We start from the raw sequence: 23,809 nt of genomic DNA on the forward strand, positions 1-23,809 counted from the left end.
CCAAAATTTTTTTCTTTCTTCTTCACTCTCTCTAACTTTATTATATCTCCTCTTTAATTAATTTTAACTTATTTTATTATTTTCATCTTTTACCCTTTTAACCTCAAAATTCTTTAATAATACATTTCAAATTTTATTTTTTTCATTTTTACCCCCTTAACCCTTCCATTAAGCCATAATTATGTGGGATCCACTTTATTTTCTTTACATTTCATCCCTTATAATTTTTTTATATTTTATTTTTTAACCCTTTAATCCACTTTATTATTTTTCATCTTTTACTTTCTTAACCTTAAATTTTTTTAATAATACCCCTCCAACTTTATTTTTTACATTTTAACCCCTTAATTCGAGAGAGGATGTTTGTGCCTATGTCATAAGTGAATTGTAGTTTATATATATATATCAAGCTTCCCTTCGTTCGTTGTTAAGCCAAGATCCCAGGTCTCCGAGTCAACTCGCGCCTTTTCAAAGAATCCTGCACCCATGGGCATATAGTTTGGCAGGCCTTCCCTTTTAAGGAGCACGAATACTTTTAGTAGCTACCTAAGAGAGGGATGAGGGTAGCTGCCTATTGCAGGAGTTCCTGACCTGAAGGGACACCAGCAAGCTGCTACTGAATGTGAACAAAGTCAAGGAGATGGAATCAACTCAATAGAATTAGGGTCAATGTAATATGAGCTTCTGAAGTGACCGAACGAAGTTAAGGATTGATTCAACATCGAATCACAGGCGAACTCTAATTTATATGTATATGGGTGGCGCTCTAAGGCCTTAAAAAGAGTCAAACATTGTGCCCAATTCACATTTCAACTTGTAAATTAGAGTTAGAAGTTTCAAAAAGGGCTGATTTTTGGTTATGATGATATCTATGGTGATATGTTCGGCACCTTACTATTTGCCCTACGTGTTTTGTCTTACATGGGATAGAAGTTTTGGAATAAACTGATTTTTAGTGAGGATGATCTCTATGGTGAATATATGTGTTTGTGTATATATATATATATATTCATGAGCATTCGATAATCAAGTTAAAGGATTTAATTTCTTCAAGATAAGATGACTCGAACGATTCAACTAAGTAATTTTATGGGTTAAATTGCCGAGTTTAAAACCAAGAAGGAGGAGGACCTACAATATAATGTGCAGTATATCATTTGTTACGACACACCTTAGAGATTATGAAATGTAACTAAAATTAGAAGTATCATCCGAGTTAACTCGGTGTTAGAGTTAAACGAGACCAACTCACAAAGTCATTGTTTAACGAGATTTAGGACTCACGTGCAATATTTTGATTAGTCTCACGAGACGTCTCCAACGTATCGGAAAACTCGTCCTAGATGACTCGGTATCGGGCCTGGACGAGACGAGACGAGCAACCGAGTTTTAAAACCATTCCTTCTACAGAGTAATTTTGCTACGCTGAGTACCTGGTTCTGTTTAGGGCAAAATAATTTTGGCAGAGAGAGAGAGATCTAAAACCTGAAAAATATCGAAAAACAGAAACCCCAATCATGGCGTTCGCTTCCCGTCTCTTATCGAAATCCAAACAGGTATCCTGTTGTTTATCGATCGAGTACTCTTGATTCGTTTTTTTTCATTTTATCTATGAAATCTAGATTTTGTATAAGATCACGACTGTTATTTCGAATCTCAAATCAGAAATAAAACACTAGGGTTTTATTTTTTATCCAAATCACGCTGAAAATTGAAATGTGGGTGATCTGAACTTTGTTTGGATTTCAAGGTCTCATTTTTTTTTTTTTTGGGTGGATGGTGTCTGTTTTTCCTGATTAAAAAATGGTGGGTAACATTCTAAATACCTTTAGATTTTTGCGTTCTTCTTCAATCGAACATATCATGGATCTCAGCTCTGGTTAAAAGCTTGTGATCGAGTTCGGGTGCACAGCAATTATGGCTTTTAAAAATATATATATATAAGATTATGCTTTGTTAATTCTTGGGTTGAAATTCCCTTTTTTTTTTAGGTCTTTGTTAAAAGAGCTTAGCTCTATGGAAGCAGTAACTGAGTTGTGAACGCTGTCCAAGACATCATTTTATGTCGACAAATTTTCTCAGAAACTAACAGATTTATCCTGCAAAAAAATTGTTTTTTTGAGTGGGGGTTGGTTTTTGCTGTACTAGCTTACAGTAATCATAGGATCCCATGTTCTTAAGTCCACAGCTTTTTTGGAGTAAGTTGTTCAAAGTTTTTTGAGGAGTCTTTTTTGTTGCTTCATAGGAAGATGGGTGTGGGTCTGTTATTTGGCAAATCTGTGAAATTGTATTTAACGGTTGCTGTATTTGTTGATCATCTCGACCACTTTTTATAAATAGAGTTTCTTTTACTCATCCAAAAAAAATAAAAAAAAATTTATCCCAAAGATTTTGTTCTTCTAAGGGATTGAAGTATCCCACCTGATCAGCAAAACCTCCTCCAATGGTTCCGTCATTTCCAACATCCCTTAATTTTATTCTTCGCACTCAAATGATCAATTTATTTAGCTGAAGCTTCAATTTGTTGCAAGAGCTTTGTTTCCTCTTCTTTTCATCTGTTTTTTTGTGACTTGCGATGATCTCTAGGACTGAAACTAGGTTATGTTTCTCGGAGACTTCATCTATGGTTTTTCAGCTTGAATGAGCTTCAAAAGGAGCTCTGTTTCAAGTATTTGCTTTCCTTTTTCTGTAAATATCTGTTTCTTGAATGCTATTTTTACCTTGTTAGAGCATCTCCAATGCTAATACTAAATTTGCTTTAGCAATTCTATTTTTTGAGTGCAAAAATGCCACATTTGACACTTACCTTTCCAATGCTTCATCTATAAAAAAAAAACGCAATTTGTTTGCTTTGGATGGCAATTTGGTCAAAAAACAATTCAAAGACACCTTTTATAACCTAAAAACCACTTTAGCAAATTATGAGATATGCTAAAACCAATGTTAAATATAGCATTGATTTTAGCATGTGCTATTTTTGAGACACCATTTGAGATGTGCATTGGAGCGCATTTTTGAGAAGCTATTTCAAATTTTGGAATTTCCATCCCAATTTGAGAGACCATTGGAGATGCTTTTAGGGGTTGCGTGAAGCTCTTGTTTGAACTCTTATCTTGCTGAACTCTCTCAAGATATGTTTTACCTTAGTCGTTGTTTTCTGTTATGTTTCTTTGATTATAAAATAAGTGTTTCTTTGACTCTTGTGTTTTTACAGTTGTACGCTGGTCAGATCATTCTGGAGCAGGATTATGCTGTTCCCGTCCGCTACTTTGCCAAAGAAGCTGCACCCCCAGCTCCCACAGCCCTTAAGGGAGATGGTCGGTAGATTTGTAGATTTATTATATTTTTTTAGCATCTCAAAATATCTAGCCTTAAGGGTATTAGACAAATAGATTCGAAACTGTCACTTATAAAAAAAAAAGATTTGAAACTGTCACTTATAAAAATGAAATCAGTGTGCTGTCTATAATATTTACAAAATCCTTCAATTTTCAGTTTTTGTGAGCTGACATTGATCAATAAACTTCTCTTCTTTTTAAAAGCTGATGAGAGTTTGGGCTTGGTGTAAAGGTGCATAATGTTCAACCTTTAGGTGCATCTTGAAGTGTAATCTTAGGGAAGCATATGCTTTTTGTCCTGGATGAAGCACAAGCTGCATTGACTGCGACATTTAAATTATTGTTTGTGCAACATGGGTTGAATTCCCCAAAGAAAAGTAAAGGGACTTCATAGGAGTTTATTTAGGTTTGTGCTTGAAACTATGAATGTGGGTTGTTTGCTTTTTTTTTTTTCAAGTTTATATATCAAATAAAAATTGCTCTTTTCGAGTTTTCTTGAACCTCTTCTATAATATTTCTTACACTTATCAGTTTTTGTGCGTTACATGTTGGAAATATCAGTCTTTGAGTTGGTGCATGTGGCTTTTATTATTTATTTTTTCTGTTATATTTTGATTGACAAGTGAAGAACCCTTCTTATATAGTATTTCTTAGGCTTCTTATATAGTATTTCTTAGGCTAGCACCTTTTCTTCATTAGTTTTTCGATTTCCTACAACTCTTGTATTCATTTCTTTATTTGTATATTTTTTCTAAGATACAAATCATTAACTATAATATTTCTGAAACTCCTTGTCCTCTCCTAAATCCGTTAGGATAAAGCTATACGATCTGTGATGGACCTCCATCTATTATCAATTCTTTCGTAACACTCATTCAACATTAGATAAAGTTTACTTGTCAACATTTTTTGCAGTCTCTGTGATCAACAGTTGAATATCTGTATCACCTTTTAGTCAAAAGTAGGCAATTTCGCTTGCTAATGTTTATTTCTCTATGTATTATTGCTGATAATTGCACATGCTTATGGGTTGAAGAAATGTTGAAGAACATCTTTTTGGAGGTTAAGAAGAAATTTGAGACAGCCATGGGGGTACTTCGAAAGGAGAAAATCACCATTGCTCCAGAAGATCCGGCTGCGGTAGCTCAGTATGCAAAGGTCATGAAGACAGTAAGAAAAGAGTAAGCTTTTCAGTTAGTTTGATTGCATATCTAGATTAAATATTACATCTTGGTACATCATTTTATTTTATTTTTAAGATTTGGTGGAGTGACTGCAAGAAAGTGATTGATTTTTTTTTCTTAAAGTTTTTGAGTTTATGCATTATTGGCTTCTTGTATACTTGTTAAATATGCAAAAGTAATACATTAAATTCAAAGTGGAAATAAAAGTTAACAAATATATTTTTCTAGGTATGTGGTATTTTTTTCATTTTTTGTATTTTTTTCTTCTTCTTGTGCATATGCCATCAAATATGTGATTCTTACATCACATATGCGAACAACATATGCATGGTCATACAGCATCGCTTATGCAATTTGACAACATTGTAACTGGTACATGCTCTTTGCCATTAGTTGGAAATTGGAAGTCCAAGAGTGTGTGTGGAGGTTTTCAGCTGCGAGCAGGCAAATGAGTTAACTTTTTTCAGGTTGAGTTATTTGGTCCATGCTCCACTGTAATGGGAAAGTGGAAGCCATGGAGAAGATAGTCTTGAAGATTAAGTCTTCACTTTGCATGTGTTTCTAGGTTGTAATAGACCTGCTAGTTCTATTCTTTTCTGTTACAGACTATTGACGTTGTCTCCAGGTTGTATTTTTCTCTTGGTATTCATCTCTCTTAATATAAATACTTGGGATTCGTGACTTTAGTAAGTTATAGATATGAATGATGTACGGTAGTAGTAAGTAACAAATTCAATGGGATGATATTTCACATAATTTTCAAGTTGTAGTAGTTAGAACTTATAATTTCAGAGGATTATCATCTAGCTTTTAATGGTTAAAGTTTATTTTTATTATAAAATATTATTTTGGTTGAAAATGGAAAAAGTAACAGGTGAAAAAAAAATATGATATCAGTTGGTCTAAGTTCATGTGGTTATGTCCTCAGGTTTCAAGTCTGTTATGTTCTTATTTCTTATTCTTTGCTTTATTGTTCTTAGATGACATGATTATGAATAGATAAATGCATAAGATGATTTCTCAATTACCTGTGTCAACATTTGCCAAACACCATTTTTTAGTGGGATAAGTTTATTAGACACTTTTGATCTTACTTTTTCTTTGTTCAAATGGTTTGTTATTATGATGTGATGGGTTTGAGTTTTTCTATACTAATTTCATCACCTCCTAAGATTTATTATATATTTCCTACCTTTTTCCTAATACTTCATGATTTCTAAAAGGTTACAGTACTTCTGCTCTGATGGAAATATTTCTACAAAAAAATATATTTTGCAGATGACTAAAATATAGACTGACATTGAAATTCAAAATCTTTGATATAAATGAAGCCATATCCTTGATACTGGGTGTGCCTCTGCTTATTTGTTGTCCTATGATTCAACATTCTTATAATTGTTATTCTTATTAGTTATTACATTAGTATTATTTTTATATAAAAATATTTTTTATTACTGCTGCTACTGCTCTGCTGTTGCTACTTGCTACTACTATTATGCCATGACACATTTACATGTATCGTCTTGTCTCACATGCAGAGCAGACTTGTTCTCAGAATCCCAAAGGATCAAGTACACCATCGAGACGCGAACACAAAATATTCCAGATGCTCGATCATATCTGTTGACATTGAAGGAGATAAGGATCAAGTATGTTTTGATATATGATTCTTCCACTATTTGGAATTTTGTAAGGTTTCAGTAATGCATCTAAGTTTTGTGCCTTTACTATGTTCCTTTGGATAATTGGACATTTTCTTATACTTAATCTGGACAAACTCCTTTAGAGAGGTATGATCACTGACGTAACCGTCAAAGAAACTTAAAACAGTAGGACTTAGACGCATAGCTCAGTTGGTTTGACACATTGCAAAGAAACCCTGAGGTTGTGCGTTCAAGTCCAGCTCACCCATCAAAAAAAAAAAAAAAACCCTTATAACATTAACCTTCAGGTCCTACGGTCTGTCTGTCCACCACCACGTAGCATAGCACCACTAGGATTATGAGGTGTTTTCACCAATTCAAGTTAGGCTGTGAACTAGATGTGGAATTATGACCTATACTAAAAATAAATGTATTAAAAGACTATACTATCTAGATGTAACAAAACCAAGTTTTTTTAACAAGGCATTCTACACTTCCTCCCCACTTGTATTCCTGCTTGTGGGCCCACCTGGAAACTGTGTTGAATGATTGAACAGGTGGAAGTTGACTTGAAGGGATGGTTATTTGAATGGTCTTGATTTTCAATTTCAAGTAGACTTCTGTGGTAGTTAGGATTGTGTGTGTGAATTATCTCCATAGTATGTGCATTGCAACTCATACCTTATGTACCGCATGTTTTTACAGGAGAGGCCTCACCGATGAACTTGGTGCAGAGGCTATGATGATGGACGCATTGGAGAAAGTTGAAAAAGAGCTTAAGAAGCCACTTATGAGGTCTGACAAGAAGGGGATGGCTGTTCTTCTGGCAGAGTTTGATAAGATTAATAAGAAGTAAGTTCTGGTCCAAACCCTAGGTATTATGAGATTATCACAACTTATTTAAGGTAGGCATGATCAAGTGTTCAGTCTGACATGGCAAGGTATCATCAGATGTATGTCCAGCATAACTGTATGCCTCTATAATTTCCATTTATCATCATCCAAGCCTTGTCCCAATTATTTGGTTTGCCACAAATCCAATTCCACCATCATCATATATAGGGTGTTTCCTTCATGAACAGGTACACCATCAAATCATTTGTCACTACTACCTTGACCCACCTTGGCACTTATTGCACATGACCAATCCATCACAATCAACTTCATTATATTGTCATAAATTGATATTGTAGCACTACTTTCAGCTTTGGATGTGTTTCTTCCTAATTGGCTTACGCCATTCTTCCATATCTCGGCTTTCTCATCTTGCCAATCTCATTCGTAAGTATCTGTTTTTTTGGAGTCATGATTTTCTAACTCCCCCTCTGACAAACTCTCCCCACGTGGCTGTGCATAGAACCATAGATTTTTCCTCGGGATACAACTGTACGTCCCCATAAATATATGCAGTTGTGTATCCCAAGGAAAAATCTATGGTTCTATGCACATCGCCGTGGGGGGAGTTTGTCAGAGGAGGGAGTCAATTTATCATTATTCTTTTTTTAATTTGCCCAACATTCTGCAACTTGTAGCATTGTGATGCTTGTGTGAAAACTCTATTGATGTCTGACATAATTCCAATCAAAATTTTAATGTTATTTTTGCTGATCAATATTTTCTTAGATATGGGAGAACATGCTTCTTATTGCTCTTGTTGCATTTGTTAATTTTAAACCAGACTCGGCATTCGGAAAGAAGAGTTGCCAAAGTATGAAGAAGAGTTGGAGCTTAAAATTGCGAAGGCTCAGATGGAGGAGCTGAAAAAGGAGGCTCTTGAAGCAATGGAAACTCAAAAGAAACGGTACACCCCATATTCCTTGAATAAACTTGCTCTTTGCCAATATGACTTTGTTAAGTGAAGATTCTTTATAGTAGCTGTGATTGCTGTGGTATTGTTGGCATTTGACAATTGTTCATGAAATGCACCATATTTTCTTAAATGACTTACTGCCAACCCATTGCACTGACTTGTGTCAGTATCTAGCACAGATGTGAGGTGTCTGACAAGGCATCTTCAAGAAGCCTGAACCGCAGACATGTCTTGCACATGTACACTATAATAAAATGTTTTAGATTTATTCAAATTAGAATATTTTTTAAAATAAAGATATGAAACAAATAGGAGAAAAGTCAAAGATAACATTTCATATGCTATAGCACGGTCCAATAATAAATAAATAAATGCAAAGTAAATTTGTAAATGAGAATAGATGAACAAATATGGTAGTATTTAAAAAATCATTAAACTAATAAACTAATAAATAATAAACAGTAACATCTGTGCCACACATATCAGAATGTGTATCTGGACGTGTCAAAAGATTCAATAGATTCAAGAAAATTGTCTTACCTCTGATCCAATATTTGGGAAGAGGCATAATATAATATTGATGATGGTGTTTAATATACCCAACAACAACAACAATCATACTAATAAAAAGGATAACATCTGTGCCATAGATCAGTCTGTATCTAGACATGTGAAAAGAGCCAAAGAAGGTTCAATAGATTCAAGAAAATCGTCTTACATCTGATCCAATGTTCGGGAAAAAGGCATAAGATAATAATGATGATGGTGTTTAATATGCCCTTGTTGGTTGTAGGCAGCCCAAGGAATGGTGACTAGGTTCAAATGGTCTAAAGATGATTACCATGTGTCGAGTGGTATCCTGGATGCTAAGCTTTGAGAATGCTCTGTATGCAGCTTCTTTTTTTCCTTTTTTTTTTTTTTTTTTTGAACCCTGGTCTGGTATTGTACACAAACTTTACCAAATCCTAAGAGGAACCTTCATAACGCATGTGAAGCTCAAGCATCAAGAAGTCTCTCATTGTGTCAATGTAATTGGTACAGATTTATTTATCTTGGAATTGATGTCTACCCTCCATTTATATTTATTTCAGGGAGGAGTTCAAGGATGAGGAAATGGTGGACGTTAAGTCATTGGACATTAGGAACTTCTTATGAGACTGAAGTTGGTGTTTGTGCTGATAAGAGTTGCTTTCTTTCACCACATGCAGGATTGCATAGTAGTCATTTTCCCCAATAAAAATAAACAATGACCAGCCAGTTGGAAGGTGTTGCGACTGGATATGAGAAATTGACACTACTACTTTATGGCTAGTATTGTTTTTTTTTTTTTTTTGTTTGTTTCAAGGTGTACTACTTGCAAGTTGTTTTAACTTTAAAGCATGTTCGTAGCCATAACTGCTTTGACTACATTGAAATGAAGGCAGCAATGTGGACTGAGATTTTTTTATAGATCTTTTGTGGATTTTATGCTCTTAGTCATGTCTGTAAGTTTACCCATCCCTGCAGGACCACAGCAGAGAATCTGTTGGTCGCATCCTTAGCTTTTCTATCAAAAGCTCTGGAGGTTAGAATATTTGGGTCTTCATTGATATGGGCTTTTGTTTCTAAAGCCCTAAACTCTAATGTAAGGTTGGCTGGACTGTCTGCTATGCTTTTTTAAATATAGAGAATCATGCTGGAGTGACCTCAAGATGGAAACTCATATTGCACTTCTTGACGTGAAAATGGATAGGAATCATAGATGCTTTTTCACTCATATCTCAAGGGAAGTATCTATGATTCCCATACACTTTCAACAAGTAGTGCGATATGAGGTTACAGCCTGAGGTCACTTCAGCATTATTCAAATATAAAATCATCACCATTGTGGAATGATGTGATACTTTGAAAAAAATTAAAGTTTGATTTTTTAAGGCTGTTATTGGCACCCCAACTTTGGCTTATTATATATCTATATATATATATATAATGTCAATGGCTGAGAATAACTAAAAGTTGGGTGCTGATAGAAACTCTATTTTTATTTTATTTTTGTTTAGATTTAGGATTTTATGAGCTTAAATCCTAATTGAGGTTCTATTTGTATGTTTTATAATGTTGAGGTAATAATTTGAACCAAACTTTTGTTATGTTAGAATGCTGTGTTTTAATCCTTAATTAGGGGTGAAATAATATAAGAAATTTAGGTGTATAATAAGTAAAACTTGGGGTGCCCATAGGACCTCCTTTTTTTAGCAATATATCTTTTTTTAGCAAAGAAGTAGCGATGGGAGATGAGAAGTACCTGCTTCTGAGTGGCTGATGGTCATATTCATTGTTAGTGGTCAACTAGGTTTGGTGAACTTATAACGTAACTTCCCAGAATATGAATGATGTCAAATAAACCATTCCACGTGTCATGGGAAATGGTGAAAGGGGTTCGGAGATTATCCTCGTTAAAATTAGCAATTCATCTTAGACTTTATTGCATCTTTTAAGTCGTTAAATAACAAAGACATAATCATTTACCATTTATTTTTATATTAAATATAAGGGTCTTGTTAATTGCAATAAATACACCTGGGAAATTTGAATCTGAGGGGTATTTTGGTAAAAACAAATTTGTTAGGGTATTTTAATTCAATTTTCTAGGTTGTGTTTATTGCACAATAACGTGTGTCCTAAGGACACACATTAATAAGACCCTAAAACTAGTTGTATTTCTACAACACAAAATGAAAGATTAATCCAGATCATTATCTCCCTACTCACAAAGTACATCTCTCTTTTTCTCCATTTTTTTTTTCTCTTTTCTCCCTCTAATAATGCAAATGACTTAAAACAGTCATCGGATTTTGAACCAAATTGAATTAAGTAGAAAAAATTTGAATCCCACCTGAAACCAAGAACTGAGTTCAAAGCCTATCTTACTTGCCTCCAATAATTATAATTAATAATAAGTGATTTAGACTTGCCCTGTGCCGTGAGATTCTAGACCTAAATGTAATCATCATTGACCGCAAGCTGATTTTCTCCCCCATCCAGTCACCTTCAACCTGGTTTTTCAATCCTCTTCCTTAAGAGTCTTATCTTCAAATGGCAAAAATCACTCATTTAACTTTTAACTAATTTTCTCCCCAAAACTAGTCATATTCAACCTTAGGCTTAAGCTTTTTCTTTTCAACCTTAAGAGTAAAGCTTAAGAGACATCTTCTCCAACCTTGAGATAAGGTTTTGAAGAAGTAATTCGATGGACTCCTTTCCACTTAAGACATTGAAGGAAGATTGAAAAGGACCAATTGAAAAACTATACCCTAGAATTTACCGCTTTGAAATTTGAAGGTTTCTCAAACTTAAGATTCCATCTCCTTCAACCTCCAAACCTTATGAACAAGATAGGATTTGAAAGAGAAGAATTGATTTTTTATTAGAAAAATCAATGATTCTCTACACTATATGGAAGATAATGAATTAATTGAAGAAGAGGTTGGAGTAAGTTAAAAATAAAAACAATTTACCTTCGTAGTACTAAACTTGAAAAGGACAGATTTTCTGTGTGAGAGAAGGGAGTTTTGATTTGAGGTTGAAGCCATAGGCAACGCATTTAACATAATTTCTAGTTGGTGTCTTTAGACCAAACCTAGGCCAAGGGGGCATGTCATCAGTTTGAAAACGATGGGGATGCATCTTTAATATTGACAAAAAGAAATGGGGGCAAGTCTAAATCACCCTAATAATAATAATAATATAAGCGTAAGAGGCTAATAGTCAAATGTAGGAAAATCATTTCAAGGGCCAAGGTGGCAAAACCATTTCCCCACAACAGGGTGGGAAAATATTTTCAAAAATGAGTTCCACGAAATGTGCAATCACACCCCAAAAGTTCACATCTTTCAGGGAAAATCAACTTTCTCTGCCTATTTACTATTGCCCCAGAAAGCCTTTCCCGAACAAAATTAGGAAAGGTCAGCAAAACCCCATATTAAAAGAGCATAAATTGCACTCAAAAAAGAAATATATATATATAAAGAGAGCAATCGTCAAACATCAAAATGACCAATTGCGGTCCTTTGAGTTGTGTGGCCACAGTACCACTTTAACCCCTGCAGTTAGACAAGCATCAACAAAACAACCGACAAAATAGAGAGCATAACAAAGGACAAGATAGTCACCACCAAGAACATATCCTGAAACCTGTCAAGGAAAATTACTTTAAACAAACTTTAAAATAACCATAGAGTACCATAAATATTAATAAGTTTCCAAATCTCTCACATATAGAGAGTCAAAAGCAAGAAGACGCTCGGTAGTTTGTTAAATATGAAAAAAAAAAAAAAACCAGATAACTAAATGTCTAAAGTTTAATTTAGAAGAAAACCTAAAGCATTGACGGCTCACCACGCCCTATTATAACAAAATGGGCCCCCCTTTAACACCCCTATTACTTACCAAGGCATCCATTCAGTCGTTGAGCGACAGTGAACCAAGTTGATCTGCAGCATCAGGTCCCGAGACAGATAACTGAAGCACATCCATGGCCTCAGCCACTTTCTTCTTGAGAGCATCAGGGGACTCTATGAGATGGAGGACCTCTGTTTGGTCCATCTCCAGCAGCATCCCAGTGACCTTACCAGCAAATTCATGTTCGAGACGATCAACAAGCGGAAATAACTGTTCTCCCAGCATCTGTAATTTTACCAAGTAGAACACAATATAGATATTAATATCTACATAAGGAAAAAAATAAAATAAAATAGAAGAAATGGTACAACATCAGCTCTATAGTTTTAGGCAATGGTTGAGAAGTAGGAGGGCAGTTACGTTAAATTGGTTGTCGCCAAATTTGGGAGAGAAATGCAAAAAAATACAAAAAACAGCCAAGACAAAATTCATCAGGATCACAACTTCTAACCTTTGGATAGTATCTTGACTTCCATGACCTCAAGTTTCGGACAAATTTTTTGATACAGGATACCATGTAGCATTCTACAATAAGAAGCTGCAAGATACGTCCCCAAAAGGAAACCCCCACCTACCCCACCTAGAGATATATACCAAGGAGCAGACCATCATGCGAACCATGATCCCAGAAAACTTCGCAATAGACATGGCCACCCTTGTTGATCAGCCCCTACCCAACGCTTCCAAAACCAGTACAAAACGATAATAGATATGAGGACAACACCTTGTCTTAGCCATCTAGAACTCCTAAAAACACCAACTAGACTTCTGTTCACTAGAATAGAGAAGTAAAGGAAAGACACACATTTCATAACCCAAGATATTCATCTGTACCCAAAACCCATACATCCCAACAGATACTTCAAAAACACCCAATTCACATGAACGTATGTTTTTCTCTGTCACTTTTGCACATAACCCTAGGGGTACCTGATTGCACCCATGAGTAGATGCTTTCATTGGCTCTTAGAACACTCAAAAAACATTTACTCCCTTTGACGAAAGATGTCCTTGGTTCCCTTCTATTTCGGAATTAAATCTATAAAGGTGGCATTGATGTGTAATCAAGGAAACATCTCATCTTGAAATTCCTTGACCAACAGATCCTCCCTAATAATGTTCTATGATGTATGGAGATGTTTTCTTTCACTTCCATGAATATCTTAATTTTTATAACAGCTAAATTATTATATATTTGTATGGTCACATTGATGTTTAGCCTCCTAGGCATCATGCCAGACACCTCAAATGTGAGTCAGACACCAAAAACATGTGTCCATCTAATTGCCACATAAGTTGCAACTTGAAATAAATGAAAGGGACTTAAATGCAAATGAATGAAGACCTGCTTGTAAAGCAACACCTGTTCACCATACAGAACATATTCATGCCACAGATAAAAAGGGGGGAAATTAATAAACCTGGCGTTGATGCTCTGGGCTTGCAGAAGCCAAAGCAGAGGCAAGTGTTGTGATTGGCACTGGCCCAGGTCGTTGTACATCAATTGGAGTCACAGGCATGCCAGAAACATCTAGTGGCAATGGCATCATTGGACCCATAAGACCCTGAGGTACTGCTGACGGGTCCAACCCATTCCTTACATTAGGCATGTATCTGAAGTTTTGATTCGCATTACGCTGTATCAACTGAAAATATCAGAAATCAATAAACTATTTAGGAGTTATACATCACTCCTACTATGAGAAAGGGAGCGAGATCAATTTGACTACATCAAAAAGTATGGGTGTTGCGTGTAGAAACAAGAATTTCCATTTTAAAAAAATTACGGCTCACTTGCCATAAAAGAGAGCTAAGCAAAATGGATGTAATTGCAGAAGTACGCATCACACTCATCATTATAGATTAAAAAAATTAGGCTTTATTTTCTTTTGGAGCAAATTGGATGCCAATTTTACAGGGGTATTCTTTGAAGATTTTGTTTTTAGATGGGACTCTTTATGCTTGAACTAGTATTGTAGGTCTTAATATTTTGTTTCCTTGTATTTGCTTGTTGTAATGTGGCTGGTTATGTCAACCAGTCAGTTTATTTTAATATATCTTGATTTACCTATAAAAAAAATTATAGATAAAAAACCATTCAGAGATTTATGAACTATCCTAAGGGAATTACTAAAGATCTACATTACACCCAAAAAACAGACCTCCAACTATCATATTCAATTACCCTGACCCAGCAGCAATGCCAGTTTTAGGATGGCTAAGATTGCAACAACAAATTTGGAAATAATACAAAAAAATAAAAACAAATGTTGTAGAAATCTATGATTATTCTGCATTCAAAGACATGTTAGCTACCACCTGCTTAGTGATACCTTGAAGAAACTTAATTACAGCAATAACCAAAACCAGGAGGCGAGCTTTAAAACCCTATGCTCATCTGGAGAGCATTCAGCAACAGAAAGAAACACAGGATGAATGAATGGGTGTGGCTCCCAAGTATCAAAAGAGTGATGAGCTTTCTCATATATTTTAACTACCCACTGCCAACCTGGAGTGGCCTTTGGGAAGAATATTTGGTAATATTGAGATGAATCAATTTAATGACTTTGTGTCACAGTTAAAGGCATCCTACACTTCGATTCCAAAAAATCAAAGGAACTTTGGGACCATAAGAAGTCAATTTATTTTTTCCTTAAAATGTATTGGTATGAATATCTCGATAAAGTAGTGCTCTCATGACATGCCCCCAAAAGGAAAAAACAGAAAATGAAAGAAATTACGATCAGAGTTAGAATAATAATGCACCTGCTGCTGCTGCTGCTGCTGCATCTGTTGTGGAGTTCCACCTCTCCGGACACCAATCCGCTGTCCGGGTTGTCCTTGCCTTTGGAGGTGGTATGGCATTATAAAGTTTGGTGGAACAGCAGGCCTAATTCCAGGAAAGAGTTGTTGATGAAAGCCATACCCTGCAGGCTGAGGTGGAATCAGGCCAGGAGTACCTTGACCAAAGTACATCTGCTGAGGGGCAAGCCTAGGTGCCCCAGGGTGGAATCCAGGTATACCCGAGGGCACAGGTGCAATTGCACCAGGTGCTCGAATCTGAGCAAAATGTGCCTGTAAAAGAAAATAACCATGGATCATTTGACAATTAACATCAGAATGATAGACATGCCTCATTAATGACAAGTTTATGAGAACAAATATGACAAAACATATCAATTAACTTCCAGATGTGGAAAAAAAAACTGTCAGACATAATCTGTTATCCCAAGCACAAGCCAAAGAACTTGCTGGATTTTAAAAATGGAGAATGTTTTGACACCACATGCCCAAAACAGCCACATGGCATTATATAGGAGTCCACTGACCCCATATTTTTGGCCAATGCCTTGGTGAACCATACACAAGAATATCCTGACTGGTGATTTAGCACACCACGTGACTGGTTTTGGCACGTGAAGTCATGGAGAAATAGTGACCTCAGGGTCATGGCATCTTCCTCTTCAGAAGTAATGATTGACACCATCCTATGCATTTGATGAACTTCAACCAACCACTAATTCAACGTAAAGTTTGATTTACATATTAATCTCACACACACACACAAAAAAAAAGATAATGCTATCAAAAAAAAACACTGCAATTTAATCAACCAGCTATGAAAGCGAGATACCGAACAAGAAAGAGAGACAGCTGGTTGAGAGTTACAATTCGTAACACCAAAAGAGGATATTGGCCAGTAATTCCGTATCGTTTCAGAACTAAAAGCATATATTGGCTATGAGTACTTCAGCACATGAGGACAGTAAAAATGAGGATAAGTTCAGGGAAACAACTTGAGTATTCTTTCTTACTACAGCTATTCCAGCAAATGTGGATGGGAAGGAAGAAGTCATTATTGCCTCCTTAGGTCAAAAGAATGATTCTGATTTCTTTAGCATCTGATTACAATCCTAAACATTCTAGATTCAAAAAAAAAATTGCAGGCACTCAGTACTTTCTTTTACAGAGCGTCCAATGAATTAGTAAGAATACAAAAACATATGATCAGGCAAAGATCAAATCAATTTCCATGAAATAAAAAATTTCGATAGCGTATCTCACCTGCAGCCTTGCCTTCCTTTCTTCTTTTCGTTGGGCCACAGCAACATACAAAGGTTTTCGCCCAATCATCTTGCCATTCATTTCATTCACCTAAAAAGGAGAGGGGGACAGGGGGGAGAGAATCAACTATGTAGAAGACTTCACTCACGCACAAATATTTAGTAAGGAAAAAAATGTAGTATAAAAAGAGCATTAGCAACTTACAGCTCTAGTAGCTTCCTCAGGGGTAGAAAATGCAACAAAACCAGAACCCCTGCTCTGCCCTTGTGGATCAAGCATGACCTGAATAAAGCAGAAAACATTACATTCTTATATACACTCAACTTCTACAAGGACCAGAACAGTAGAAACCTTTTAAGATGCTGCACCTAGTGTGACACTTACCTTGCAAGATGTTATAGTGCCGAATTCAGAAAACAAATGCTCCAGTTTTTCATCATTGATGTCATCATCAAGATTTTTCAGATATAAATTAGCCCCTTGTAACTTTTCCAGTCGACCGTTTCTTTCCTGTTCATATTTGGCCTTCAACTCAGCCTCTCTTTCAGCCTTCCTCTGAGCCTTTCCTACATACCAGGCCTTGTCGTCAAAAGTAGCTCCACTCAGTTGTTCAACAGCAGAAGCAGCATCATCTGGGTTCTGAAAATTAACAAAACCAAAACCTCTAGAATTTCCATTTCCATCCTTCATAATAACTGCACTAGTGATGGGACCGTAATTTTCAAAAACTTGCTTAAGGTACTCATCAGTAGTTGTTTCAGACAAATTCTTTACATATACATTAGTAAATTTTGGTGATCCATTTGCTTGATCTCGTTCTTGCCTACGGACAAAGAGGCCAACATAGACTTGTTTATCATTTATCAACATCCCATTCAGTCTTCTAATGGCATTTTGTGCTGCTTCTTCATGTTCAAACTGTACAAACCCATATCCTTTTGACTGACCATTGTTATCAGTGGCCACCTTGCAAGAAAGGATGGTACCAAAAGCAGCAAAAGTATCTTGCAAGGTCTTGTGATCTATTGATGTGTCCAAATTCTTAATAAATATATTGGCATGCCCACTTTTTCGAATACTGGGATCTCGATGTGAGAACATGATCCTGATAGGTTTCCCATTGAGGGGTGTAAAATTCAAAATCTCCAAGGCATTTGTGGCTGCAATATGCAATTCAAATGATCAGATTCAAGCCAACACATTCCAGAAAGATCATTTAAAATTTAAAATATATGCCATCAGATATTACAACCATCATTGGTCTTAAAGTTCTAAATTAAAAATAATGAAGCTTGGTACAAAGCCAGCAAAACATACATTCAATTTTTGGGACAAAACAAATCAGTGAAAGATAGCTTCTAAAAAATTTATCACTATAATGTGGCAGCGATTGTGTGGAGAAGAGACTGGCAAATTATAGCACACATCAAGTCATTAATACAACCATGCAGAAGCTGTTTTCTAACATGTAAATGTCCGAAAAAAAAAAGAATCTTTGAAATTTACCAGGAGATGTGGCCCTTAAAAAAAAGAATGGATAATTTTTTTTTCAAAAGTAAGATTTATATCTTTATTGATGAAAAATCTCCAGCATGATCTTCATCCACCAAAATAATCTAAGCTTGGTACAAAGCCAGCAAAACATACATTCAATTTTGGGACAAAACAAATCAGTGAAAGATAGCTTCTAAAAAATTTATCATATAATGTGGCAGCGATTGTGTGGAGAAGAGACTGGCAAATTATAGCACACATCAAGTCATTAATACAACCATGCAGAAGCTGTTTTCTAACATGTAGAGTCCGTCTTTGAAATGGAGGAGAAAAAAAAAAGAATGGATAAACAAAAGAAAAAAGAGTTTACCAAGTTATGTGGCCCTTAAAAAAAAAAGACAGTTCTTTTGATTTTTTTTTCTATATTTGCAAGATCTTACAATTGTAAGATTTATATCTTTATTGATGAAAAATCTCCAGCATGATCTTCATCCACCAAAATAATCTAAACAAACTTCATTTGAACTATGTTCTAGTTTGGTCCCACAAAGGGTGCAGCATAAGCAGATTGCCAAGTCACACCAACTTCAACCAACGCAAACCTCATCTACGTTAACACACTACCAAATCCTGAAAAGGATTCAAATAAATCAAACCTATATTACTGGGTTCGTTGATTTGAATTCCAGTTCACAGTTTGTGGTTCACCATTCTAAAATTAACCCAGTTCATAAGGGTAGGCAGAAATAATCGTTTCTTGGTTCGCTTAAGTTCATTTGTTCAATTCGCTTGTGCTAGTTCAATTTGCTTGTGCAGACAAGTTACGAGTACAACTAGAACGTTAAAAACATCTAAGCTGTGCTTTTTTATATGTGTGTGTGTATGAAGAAGGAAGATTAAGAGGCATAATCAAATTTATCAAAAATATCAGTTATATGTTTACTATTTCGTTTGTCGAATCCACTGACAAATTCAACTAACCAAAATGGTTGGGTTAAAAAATTGGTTCCTCCTCCAAAAAGTGAACATGATCCCCTCTCCCAACCTTGAATCTAAGGCACTTAAGAAACTCTCTAGAAACTTTGCAAATACCGCTCTAGGCAATGCACCCATAAGAAACTCTAACCAACCATCCTCCCAAAACATTTTTTTTTTTTTTTGAAAAAGTATAAAATATTGAAAAAGAAGGAAAACAGAATACAAGGAGGCTGAGAAAGCCTCGCAAATAGCTACAGAAAGAAAGCAAAAGCATCAACAATTACATAAAGAATTCCATCGAAAAACAAAATCATCAAAAGTAGTCCCCTTGAATTGAATGTTCTGCTTGGACCATAAGTATAATAAACCCAAGATCTCCAAGAAGCTGCCGTGATCACTCCTCATCTTGCCATTGAACACCCTATTATTTCTCTCGGTCCACACCCCCCAAGCAATAGCCGAGGGAAGAATAGCCCAAAGGAATCTTTTTCTAGGAGAGAAATCATTAATGGCCCACCCTTCTACCAACGAGGAGAACTTACAAGGAAAGACCTACTGAATACGAAATAACCCAAGAAAATAAGACCAAATAGTATGAGAAAAGAAACAATGGATTAGAATATGGTCAACAAACTCTCCATCCTTCAAACAAAGCGGACAACAATTAGGCGTAATCCAACCCCGAGTAATCAAGTTATCTAATGTTAGAATTTTACCAAGACAAGTCAACCACACAAAAAAGGAAATTTTAGAAGGAATTGAGTTGCACCAAATGTTGGATTCCCATGAATGATCGTTCTGTATGAGTGTTGAGCCAATTATGAAAGGATCTAACAGAGAATCTCAAGTTCTTCGTCCTCGTCCATTCCCACCTATCCTGATTACTCACATCGAGAAGTCGCGAGTTCAAGAGCTCAAGGAAAGATGTCACCTCAGTTAGCTCCCAATCATTAAAATTTCTCCTAAACCCCAAATCCCAAGAGCTGGACTCAAACACTGTTTTATAGATTCATTTTTTTTCCGAGAGCAAGCGTACAAAGACAGAAATTGAGCCGCTAGAGGCGATGTGCCACCCCAAATATCCTCCCAGAATCTGATTTTGTCCCCCTTTCCTGCCTTGAACCTAATTCCTTTCTCAAACTCCTTTCTTACTTTTTGAATCCCCTTCCAACCTTGAATCTAAGGCACTTAAAGAAACTCTCTAGAAACTTTGTAGATACCCCTCTAGGCAATGCACCCATAAGACACTCCAGTTGCCTCACTCTCCCATCCTAGCAAGCTCTCCTTGTACTTGGCCCGAATGACTCATTTTTTTATAATTAAAACTATTTAGTAATTAGAGGAAAAGAGGGAATTGATCGAGACGACCAACCTAAAAGCAAGGAACAACAATGACCATGAATCAAAAGATAAAGTCCCCCAACTACATTAAAGTTTGACAAACCCAATCCCTTCTCCCGGTAAAATCATCAAAAAATACTCCTTTTGACTCTTCAAAGACTTTACACCCAAAAACAAAAACAAAATCTCATAATGGAAATAAAGGTGTCTTGATCGAGATTTCCTATCCACAAACACGTGAGTTCCTTTCCTTCCGAATACTCCAGCACTTGGAATAATACTCCACAGTTTTCTCTTAAAAGCCAAAAAAAGGTATCCAAGCGGGATCCAACTCTCTAATAGAGAGCAAAGCGATTTAGAGATGTGGACACAAATCCCAATTTGATTCAAAAAGAAAGACCAAATCTCTCACCCCCTTATGTGCAAAAGAATATGATTCACAGATGAGGGCATCTGACTTGCATAATAATAAACAAATGTTGGCTGCAATGAATCCTCTTCTCTTAATGACATTATCCATTGTGAGAATTTAACTCAGAGATTTCCCCCAAAGTTGAAAAAATAAATAACTAAATAAAAATCAAAGAAACCTTTGGACCACGCTCGATCCTGAACCTCAATAGCCATTTCCCCAACATAGCAAGGTTCATCTTGTTAAATCTCCTAATTTGAGGCATCCTCTCTTTTTTGAATCGCAAACAAGCTTCCAATTAGTCGGGTGGATATTCCAAGGCGTGAAGCCCAAAGAGAAGCAAAACCAAACACCATATCTTTGACCACAAAGGATTCACAAAATTGACCCTCGTCCTTTCTCCAAAGTTTTGATTATTAGCTAGAGAACATTCCATTAACAAGTGTGACTAAGATTTGTATCACCATTATTCTCATCAAATCATTTTTCATTTTTTTTGTGTATCCCAATGTACGGATGACACAAAATTGTGATCAACAATCACACATAAACTTTAATATATATATATATATATATATATGGTCAGTTTCAAGAGCCATCATGGGGCCAACACGTTTGTCCTATATGGCTTAAAAGTTTCGGATTGGGCTGATTTTTTGTGAGAGTGATCTCTATGGTGAGAAGATCATCCTCACAAAAAATCAGCCCAATCTGAAACTTCTAACCCCATCAAAAATGGTTTAAAAATTGTTGACTGTCGATTTTTTACCAAAAATTTGTAAACCATTTTTTATGGACTTAGAAGTTTCAGATTGGGCTGATTTTTTGTGAGGATGATCTCCTGACCATAGAGATTATCCTCACAAAAAATCAGCTCAATCTGAAACTGTTAAGCTATATAGGACAACGTTGGCTGCCCGACACCACCCACATATGTATGTGTGTGTGTGTGTGTAAACTTCATTTAAGGATGAATTGCACACTAGCAATCACTAGGGTTTAGAGATAATCAAAAGAAGCTTAATAGTAACTCAAACGTAATGGGATTAAGAACTGGCCATTTGGAACTAGTAAAAACGACTGTTTCAGATTCCCAATATCTCAGATGAGATTAAAACTCATCAATCAATAAGAATCAAGAGATTGATGAACATATCAAAAAAACTAAAATATTTCCATTCTAAACTACCAACGTGATTGTTATCCATCATAAGAAACTCAACAGTTCCCTTGATATACAGATCAACCTCTTTCTGATACCAAAAAAAGCATAAAAATAACAAATGATGAATCCATTTCTAGAAATATCAATCAAAAACTTAAAACGCACGAGAATACGTCAATCAACGGCATAGCGGGTGCGGGAGGTGGTGGAGGAGGAGGAGCAGTCGCCATTGTAGTTGCAGATATTGGAAGATTCGATCAAAAAAAAAATGGATATAAGAACAGAGAAGAGATAATCTAGAGATAGGGTTTTGATCCAAGAAGAAGAACTCGACCTTCCAGTTTTTTGGGGTTTTTTTTTCCTTTTTAGGTTTTTTTTTATGGAAGTTTTGCAGGGAGAGAAGGTTGGGAGAGGAGAGAGATCTCTTAACAAGAGAGGGAAACTGAACTGAAATGGGGGAGAGAAGGTTGGGAGAGGAGAGAGATCTCTTAACAAGAGAGGGAAACTGAACTGAAATGGGTACTTCATTTGCTTTATATACGGTTTCAATAACCCTCCATGTTTTGATGAATATTTGAGAACCCCCTGCTGTTTTAAATGGATTACCCCTTGACTGTGGTCACTTATTATATATATTAATAAAATGACTTAAATACCCTTAATTTTCAATTTGGATTTTGGCAGCAAGATTTCCACTTGCTCCTTCTCATTGAATTTATTTGTTATTTTTAGCTTCTAAACCTTTCATATAAAAAGTAGGCCTTTTCCAAATAATAACAATAATTTGTGAAAAAAATTGATGGATTTTTAATCATGCCAAAGGTAATGGTATTTTTTATCATTGTGTGTTAGCTTATTGGGTATGGGGGTATATTTGTCATCCAATGAAAAGTGAGGGGTATATCTGATATTTACTAAAATACAGAGGGGCGTGTATAAATCACCCGCTTTCTAACGATCCTTACGCGTGAGTTATAATGACGTGGCGATCCCCGTAGATTTCCCACGTTGGGTAACCCATTTTTGTTGAACTCGGAATCTAGAAATCGGTGGGAAATGATTCAAATATATTTACAGTTAGTCTAGCCTTACTAACTTAGTAAAGTTTCAAATCTTACTAAGGACGTGAGCTCACATCTTAAAATGCAAAAACATGATCAGAAGACACAGACTTGTAGAGGAAGAAAGTCTTAAGAACTTTGGGAAAAGAAATTCAAAATTTCATTATTTTTCACCGTTGAATTTTAATTTTCAATTTTAGAAATTTTGGGAGTCTAGTAGTCATCCATTTTCAACACTTTGGATCAAGCTCAATAAAATGAAAAAAAGTTAATTGAATTTTTTCATGAAATCTATAAGGTTGTTGTGTTGGATTGCCCAAGTGGGTCAAACGACTCTTGGTTAATTTGAAATCTTACTAAGATAATAAGGAATATTTTTTTATATTTATATCAAAATTTTGAAACAACTTATTTACATATATAAAACTAGTTGTACAAGAGTTGAACAAATTACAAAAAGACATGTGGCATTAACATTTGTATTTTACACCTATCAATTGAATATCGATAGTTCCGCCCGAAACACCTAACCCTCTTCGACTTAATGAACGGTTTTGATTTTACTGACTTGGTGCGTTGTATAGTCAGGAATCTTGCGCCAGATGGAGCAGGTTATGGTTGTCACCTGCAACTCCAGTCTGGCAACTAGTTTCAGAGAAGCACCTGGTATTATTTTCCAGTTGTCGATTTGAAATAGAGAGTTTCGCCCAAACCCACCTAACGCACTTCATCTCGAGGATCAGTTATGATATGAATGACTTGGTGAGTTGTATAGTCAGGAATCTCGTGCCAAATGGAGCAGGTTATGGTTGTCATCTGCAAATCCAGCCTGGTTACTAAACGTTCACGTGACCTATCGTGTGTACCAGTTAAATCAA

General features: G+C 35.7%; 2 protein-coding genes across 2 annotated transcripts; one reads left to right on the plus strand and one right to left on the minus strand.

Annotated features, from left to right (window-relative positions):
* The first annotated feature begins 1,394 nt into the window (after positions 1–1,394).
* MGP1 (MALE GAMETOPHYTE DEFECTIVE 1) lies at positions 1,395–9,424 on the plus strand. Its single transcript, XM_086439920.1, has 7 exons — positions 1,395–1,556; positions 3,215–3,317; positions 4,375–4,519; positions 6,061–6,171; positions 6,871–7,017; positions 7,844–7,966; positions 9,067–9,424. Exons 1-7 carry the CDS (start codon positions 1,518–1,520, stop codon positions 9,128–9,130), a joined length of 732 nt encoding a protein of 243 aa, XP_086296046.1. The 5' UTR covers positions 1,395–1,517; the 3' UTR covers positions 9,131–9,424.
* On the minus strand, positions 9,290–22,100 carry LOC147404078 (polyadenylate-binding protein 3-like). The gene is made up of 8 exons (XM_086437655.1): positions 22,044–22,100; positions 21,899–21,958; positions 16,865–17,659; positions 16,685–16,762; positions 16,481–16,570; positions 15,182–15,490; positions 13,837–14,061; positions 9,290–12,640 (listed from the first exon to the last, which is right to left on the minus strand). Exons 1-8 carry the CDS (start codon positions 22,098–22,100, stop codon positions 12,416–12,418), a joined length of 1,839 nt encoding a protein of 612 aa, XP_086293781.1. The 3' UTR covers positions 9,290–12,415.
* Between the last annotated feature and the right edge of the window lie 1,709 nt (positions 22,101–23,809).

The sequence above is a fragment of the Akebia trifoliata genome, chromosome 4 (assembly GCF_017979445.1).
Source record: "Akebia trifoliata isolate Shusen 1 chromosome 4, ASM1797944v1, whole genome shotgun sequence".
Taxonomy (NCBI): Eukaryota; Viridiplantae; Streptophyta; class Magnoliopsida; order Ranunculales; family Lardizabalaceae; genus Akebia; species Akebia trifoliata.

What these genes read in the sequence shown, in the direction of transcription:
- LOC147404078 (XM_086437655.1), bottom strand. Translation starts at nt 22,100, where the DNA reads ATGGCGACTGCTCCTCCTCCTCCACCACCTCCCGCACCCGCTATGCCG. An exon ending in CTGAGGAAGCTACTAGAGCT is followed by an intron (nt 16,571 to 16,684) that starts GTAAGTTGCTAA and finishes TCTCCTTTTTAG; the next exon opens with GTGAATGAAATGAATGGCAA. An exon ending in GCCCAGAGCATCAACGCCAG is followed by an intron (nt 12,641 to 13,836) that starts GTTTATTAATTT and finishes GTAAAATTACAG; the next exon opens with ATGCTGGGAGAACAGTTATT.
- MGP1 (XM_086439920.1), top strand. Translation starts at nt 1,518, where the DNA reads ATGGCGTTCGCTTCCCGTCTCTTATCGAAATCCAAACAG. An exon ending in TCTTATCGAAATCCAAACAG is followed by an intron (nt 1,557 to 3,214) that starts GTATCCTGTTGT and finishes GTGTTTTTACAG; the next exon opens with TTGTACGCTGGTCAGATCAT. An exon ending in CACAGCCCTTAAGGGAGATG is followed by an intron (nt 3,318 to 4,374) that starts GTCGGTAGATTT and finishes TATGGGTTGAAG; the next exon opens with AAATGTTGAAGAACATCTTT.